Source organism: Penaeus vannamei, chromosome 17 (genome assembly GCF_042767895.1).
Source record: "Penaeus vannamei isolate JL-2024 chromosome 17, ASM4276789v1, whole genome shotgun sequence".
Classification (NCBI taxonomy): Eukaryota; Metazoa; Arthropoda; class Malacostraca; order Decapoda; family Penaeidae; genus Penaeus; species Penaeus vannamei.
The window spans coordinates 24,450,111-24,457,610 of NC_091565.1; the positions used below are offsets into that span (position 1 = coordinate 24,450,111).

At 35.7% G+C, this 7,500-nt stretch overlaps 1 protein-coding gene across 1 annotated transcript in view; it reads right to left on the minus strand.

Moving 5' to 3' along the window:
* Positions 1-7,075, minus strand: part of Tom70 (translocase of outer membrane 70) — a 112,232-nt gene extending 105,157 nt beyond the window's left edge. The window contains exon 1 of the mRNA XM_070132130.1: positions 6,782-7,075. Coding sequence (XP_069988231.1) covers positions 6,782-7,021 — 240 coding nt within the window. The 5' untranslated portion in view covers positions 7,022-7,075. The remainder of the gene's footprint in view (positions 1-6,781) is intronic.
* Positions 7,076-7,500: the final 425 nt, after the last annotated feature.

Below are 7,500 nucleotides of genomic sequence, written 5' to 3' on the forward strand. Positions count from 1 at the left end.
GACCGTTAAACAAAGTCTAACAGAAATATTTTAATCCTTATTTATAGCTATTTTCAAACATTAGTGTTTCATACTCGGAATACATACAGACCACTTTGTAAGCTACAACATGTTACCAGGAAGTCTTGATGGAAGCTTATTTTACTTGTAGAAGAACACAAAACTTCTTTCTTTTTCATAAAATATTTTGTCAAAAATCAATGATATAATTTTCTTCTGATATTGGTATAAGCATGTTCTTTGAACTTTCAAAAACTCATATATATGCGCAATATCATTATCTAATGCCATATGCACGATCGAAACAAGCAAAAGTCCATATAGGTGTACCTGGGCGCATATTCATGGCAGCATCCCCATTGGGGTGGGGGTGGGAGGGGTTTGGGAGTTGAAAAAATTGTCTTTTTTCCCTCTTCTTCGGTACATAATGTGGCCCACAGTTTCTTTCCTGAACGATCCACAAAAACTTCATGTGTTAAATCTATCCTAGCCTAAAGCCGTAAAATAGCCTGATTTTTTTTATTTCCTTTTTTTTTGGCGGAAGATTGGTTGACATAGAGGACTATTTTTTGTCTTTTTTCAGCATTAAAAAAATCATATTTTTTTTTTTATTAAGGTCAAAATTTAAAAATCGGACTATTACATAGCCTGAGGGCTCTGAGGCTCTAGCAAAAGCAACAAACTGCATTTGCATCGCATGAAAATTACAAGCCCCATTATGTACCAAAGGTCATGGAAACAAGAATCGGAGATACGGCGTATAATATTTTGGCAGTTTGCCAAAGTTCGTTATCTCTGTTATTTTTCTCTAAATCTAACAATGTTATATATATATATATATATATATATATATATATATATATATATATATATATATATATATATATAAAAACTTACATAGAGTACTTTGCCATGCAATGATTATCAAGTCCATCACAATTACCATTTTCAATAGGGACACTTTCCTATAAAGGTTTTTTTTTTTTATATGTATAAAAGTAGATATTTTTGTCTGAAAAGTTTAATAAATGCATTTTACCAAAGAGACACCTGGAATTCGAATCTAATCTAAACCAGATAAGAACCTTTTTTTATTTATTTATTATTATTATTTTTACTTTGATTTTGAAGAAATGAGGATCTGTGGATGGCAACATTAGTACTAAATCATCCTAATTATAAAGTCCTAGCATGAATACAACATGGTGGTTCAATTTTGAGAATTTTTAAAGCATTTCTAGTACATGGAATTCGAGAACTTACCGAAGTCGTTGAATTTTTCCCATGCTCCACACAGGGGGGGGTGGATGCTTAATGGGTGTTAATAATTTTCGAGGAGGATCATATGTATGTGAAAACACGCACCTAAAGTTAAAAAAATGAATCATCCTCATTTAATAGGCCTACATCAACTTTCAGATCTAACTAATAAAATATATTAGTTATCCCTCTCAAATTGTCAATATTAACAGATTGCAAAGGGGAACAAGTGTAGAGTTGGTGAATAGCCATTTGCACCCATTATCTCTACTAAGAAGTGCATAAAATCATACAGACACCTAGGTGTGGTGGGATATTTGCGAATTTATGGTACCTAAGACCTACATAAAATGTCTAAACATAATAGTTTTTATCAGGAACGCAAAAAACAGAAACGATAGCTATCAACTCTAGACAAAGACTGCGCACACTACAAGCTCAAAATTCCATATAGTTTTTATTTCAGAGCAGATATTACGGGGTACTCTCATCTTCAATATGAAATTATCAGTATCTCGCTTATACATTCGAAGTTCAAAAATCCGACATTTAGGTAACCTTTATATAGAATTGGCCGTAACAATGGTAACGACCAATTTCAAATCAAGTCAAATTTACCCATGCTGTGATGTACCGACTGTTGAGTCGTCTTACGGTAATGTTCAATCCTTACTTATACGGCAATTTTCAAACATTAGTGCTTCGTACTCGGCATACATACAGATCACTTTGTAAACTACATAATATTACCAGGGAGTGTTGATAGAAACATATTTTGTGTGTAAAAGAACACAAAACATACATTTAAAAAAATAAATATTTCACAAAATAATGTCTTAAATCACTAATATAATTTTCTTCTGATAATGGTATAAAAATGTTCCCTGAATATTCACGAACTCATATCTATGTGCAATGTCATAATCAAATGCCATATGCGCAATTACAACAAGGAAAGGTTCACATGGGTGTACCTGGGCACTCATTAGCAACATACCTCCCCAGCTGTTCAGCGGGTCTCACGTCGGCTGCAAGATAAGCCATAGCAAGCATTTAATACTCATTTGGTAGTTTCCTCATCCATGTACCTATATCATATGCTAGCTAACTCAATTTGACCCCTAGTCCCACTTCCTCATCTGGGCCGGTCCCCTTAAGAATCAACCAGAAAAACTCATTCAACTGGTGCAGTTGAATGAGTTTTTCTTGTTGATCCCCATATTTTTTAACAAAATCCGTATATGATAAATCACACCAGTCACAAAACATCACCTGTCACAAAACATTTCCGTTCACTTCACTGTCACAGAAAAATCTACCAATTGTAAAATGCGATTAGACAAAAGATAAATTGGTTTAATTAATGAAATATATTAGTACATTATATTAGTTATGGACAAAGTATGGTAAGAATGCATGAAATTACTCTAAAACGTTTTTCAAACGATAAAAAGTAGCACTTGTACTACTTTCCTGAGTGCCATCTTATGAGTTGCATGGTTTGTTGACACTGACTTTGCCGATACACGAAAAAGGGAATTTATGTCTGGAAGCGACAAATTTTGGCTGCTTTATTTTAATATTATGACATAATTATGTCTTTCCATGCTTTAAATTTGACTTCCTCTATTAGTTTGCATTTGTTTTTCCATTTTAGTAGCATTTCATGTATGTTTACTAAAATTCCATATCCTCTAGATTAAACTGCCTTTATTAGCACTTCAAGCCAAATTGCAGAAAAGGCACATTAAGAAATCCTTCTGTGAGGGTGTTGTGGATTTAGTCTCTGAGCAGTGATATGAAGTGGATATTTTCTAATATGAGGCCACTCCAGCTGTACCCATGTTATACATGGCTCTATTTCTTATGCTCTATAAGATGACACTGTCCATTTCCCTTTATCTCTGTGTATTGCTCTTAGTAACATTAACCACAGTTTACAAAGTTACTATCCATGCTGTGGTTGGTAAAGGTTTATAACTGCACCCATAGGAGACTAAGTCCCCGACTCCAGCCAAGAATGTTTGGGGATCCCATGGGGAGTCAGGAGTTGGGGGGGTTGCATGGTGTGAATTCCCATAAAATTTATTGAATGGTGTGTTGGATTCCCAAATCTTTATCAAAGTTGGTACATCGGTCTATAGAATTTCAAAGACTGCAGACACGTTTGTAGTTTCACTAGCCAATTTGGTAGAAGTTACAGACACTGACGTGCGTAGATAGAAATTGGACACTGCCATCTTATAGAACGGAAGAAATAGATCGGAATAGGACATAGTTTAATATGCAGAAGCCTTATAATTACTGGTAAATGGAAAAAAACTGCAGCACTATGTGCCATGCAGAGACTAAGTCCCAAACACCCTTCCTCAGCCAGAGTTACTTGTTTATGTCTACATTTTCTATGAAATTGTTTTCTGTGTCTCATTTTCTGTAAATCCATTTTCTATAACTGCATTTTCTATTAATGTCACGTTTTCTTGCTCCATTTTCTACCAACTTAACATCACTTCCGATTAGTAATTATTTTAACCATTATCATTTTACATTTCTAAGAACATTTCCTCTATTCCTTTTATACTTTTATATTATAATTGGGTTTTCTATGTAATGTAATTATTTTTTTTGCCTCCATGTTGGAAAAATACACAATGCAAATTACTTGATCACTTTGTGGTAAACTCTTGTCATGGCAGGTCCAAGCAATTTCTGTGCGCAGTGTGACATGGGTAAGTAGATTGTTTTTATGTAATTATCATTTTATCTATCTTTTAATAACAATGAAATATAGTGTTTTGATTTCATCAAGATAGATCAATAGAGCTAAATTAAATATCTTTATGGTAGGTACGAGCACTTTTTTTTTTTGATATGGAGGCCAGGCTGACCTCTTGCTAGATCTTTGCCAGCCTCATTTTAGGGGAGTCAAAATGCCCCAAATGGGACAGCATTTGTTGCATTGACAACATTAACTCTTTCAGGTGCAACAACCCCCCCCCCAAAAAAAAAAAAATAATAGGAAAGTTAGATGCAATTTCAAAAACCCACTTTTTAAGAACACCTAAGATCGATTTTGAAACTAACTTGTCAATTAGTATTTGAGAGACAGGTTTTCTTACGAATCTGCATTGAGCGAATTTAATTTACCAAACAAGACTATTGGCGATTGAAGGAGCTTCTGCCGGGAGGTACTCATTTTTTCATGCTTTGAAAATCAATCCGACAAAATTGGTGGGTCCGGGGAAATTGTAGAGATTGATGAATCTAAATTTGGAAAAAGAAAATACATGTTGGTTGAGTAATTGAAGGTCAGTGGGATTTTGGAGGAGTATGGAGATGCATGACTTTCACTCTTTGCTTAACGTCTGGAGAAAGAGGGAAATCAACATCTAACTGTGAATCATAAATGGAGGGAGGCCCATTCAAAAGTGCCGCGCCTCGGCAGGAGGATATACCACTTCATTTTTCAAATGTACCCGGTGGAGAATAAAAGAATACATCAGTTCCTCCTCGCCGCAGCTCACCATATCCTCCACACTGACAGTATATGTTGTGTATTTAGAAATAATATATAATCATTTGACTTTGTGGTAATAAGCACAAGGGGGTGGGGGGTAATTTTTTCATATGTTATGATTTTGTTACTTTGGTTCACATGATAAGCACATATTGTGTTTACAATTTTTTTTTTCTGATATCGAGTTTGTACACATTGCGTGTTGCGCTTGTTTACTTTTGCGGTATTTCTTTTGTTGTCCGTCGGACAAAGTTTGGCTCGTGTTTCTGATTATATGGCCTTTCTGTTGTTTTCGGGACATGAAGTTTGGCTTGCCTTTCAGATAATTACACTTTTTAACGATGTTTAAATGGTATTTATTTTATTTCGACAATTACAGGTTGCTAGTGACCTTGTGCAATCCCCCCTCCCCCCTTCGTGAACTCGATTTTAAAATTTTTCTAATGCCGGTAGAGATGAAAGAGACCGACGCGCATAGAAAGAGCAAATTGGACACCGCCATCTTATAGAGCAGAAGAAATAGAGTGGGATAGGATATGGTATAAGATGCAGAGGCCTTACAGTCACCACTAAATGACGAAAATATAAAGCACGCGTCGATGAGCTTGTTTAACTTGTTAAGAAATACACAACACTGAACGCGTAACTCCTTAATGCGATGCCCTAAGTAGTTCCAGTATTACTATGCACATGTCAAAACAACATTTGGCTACTTTTCCGTGTAAGATTGATTCATAGCCTTATTTAGATTCATGCGCATTCTGCATTTCACACTTCCTTTCGCTGCTGCCAGGTTGACACCATTTCGAAACGGAACGCCAGTAAGAAATGTTGCGTTTCCAGTGTTGTGTTCATTCTGGGTTATTCTTAAGATTATGTAGTTGTCTAGTCACGGCAATTTATATTGATATATTATGTTGGTTTATTAGTCAATATGTTTTTTTGGGGGGTTTGGAACATGTGAATTCCCATAGAGTTTTGCCGAAAGGTGGGTTGGGCTCCCATAAAGTTTTTGATTTCTGGCGCATCAGTCCGTAGAATTTCAAAGATGGCGGTTAAATCTGTTGAGTTTCATTGGCCGATTTTAAGCATTTTTTGTCCTAGTTTTATGCATTTTTTATTCTTCTTATCTAAGCCTGTTTTACCCCATAATTTCCCTGAGGTACTTCATGCCCTCCCCTGCTAACAGGACTATCAAATCAAGATGGAGAAATGGTCCTCAATCTCCTGAACGATTCTTTCACTGAAAAAACAACGCCGAAAATCAATGAAATCATTGGATTTCCTGCAGAAAAACATCAATTTTTTTCGACTTAGTCTCTGCGAGGGTGCATCGCAGTCTTCAACAATTACCCCCCCCCCTTGGAACTTAGTTTCTGCAAAGGTGCGTCACAATCTGTAAAAATTACCGCCAATTTTAGGCATTACTTGTTCTGGTTTAACTCATTTCTGTTATCCATTCTTTTTATTTCAACTTGTTTTATCTCATAATTTCCATGATATACTTCATGCCCTCCGCTGCTATTAGGATCATCGTTGTGATTGCTTCAGATTCATTCTCATCACAGAAAAATAAATCTAATGATGCAGATGCTGTCTGGGAAGTCCTAATCAGAATGCTTCATTGCAGAATGTGTTTCCCGAATGTTACCAGTTCAGGGCACTATATCTGCCTATTCATTAAGTCACTTCACAACACCGTTATTATAAGTGAAAAACTATGACTGTTGCTCGCACCATAAATGTTCTTTGCTCGCAGGTCACAGCCCATACAATACCACGCGTCCGTGAAAAACGATATATTTTCCAACCAGATATACAGACTGATCTTTAAAAATAAAAACATTGTCATCTCCAAGAAGCGAACCACAACATAGCTAGATTCATTGGAGCTTTAACTTATTTCAATCGACCATAGTGTAAAATTAACATACACTTTGAGTAAGCGGTGTTATAGATAATATCAATCGCTGTAACTCACTCAAAGTATCACACAAAACTTACCAAGTTCGCGGCATCGTCTGCCTTTCCTGCGGATTCTGCTTCGTTCGCGGGAGACCCACCACTTACAGTCGAATCTCTAGATTTTTTCGACTGTGTCTTGGTCTGGGATCCCTTTTTACTGGAATCTCTGATCAAGAAGTAATATATACCAGCTGTTGCAGCCACAGTTCCTCCTACGGCGAGAGCAATTTGCCATTTTGGAATTCCGGTCGCGTTAGAAGTGTACTTGGATAGCGCCATGTTTACAAGGCCAAATTGATCGTACGTGCATCTTCACAATTTAGACAATATTTTTGTACACTTACTGAAGACATTGTCCTCAACAGAATATATTTGCGTATTTTGTGAGAAACTAAAATTCAAATATAATAAGTGTGATGATTTTAAATATATAAATTTAAAAAATAAGTAAATTTCAAAACATTTGAAAAGATGTTCCCTCCATTGAACATATGATGAGCTTGGGGAGCATTTTGGCGAGCGATATGTATAATATAATTTGATTTAGATTAGTTGAGAGTGTTCTGGAAGAGGAGTCTGTCATACGGTGCTGCGCCAAGAAATTATTCAAACTGATAAATTTATACAGAGATGAAAGAAGCTGTTGAATGTATTATTTGAATATGCAACTAGATAATCCAGCACCTTCCTTTTCAATTACAGTGAATTGCTTAGGTAACACTTAACTGATGGACAAATTTACTTTCTTGCTAATTGTT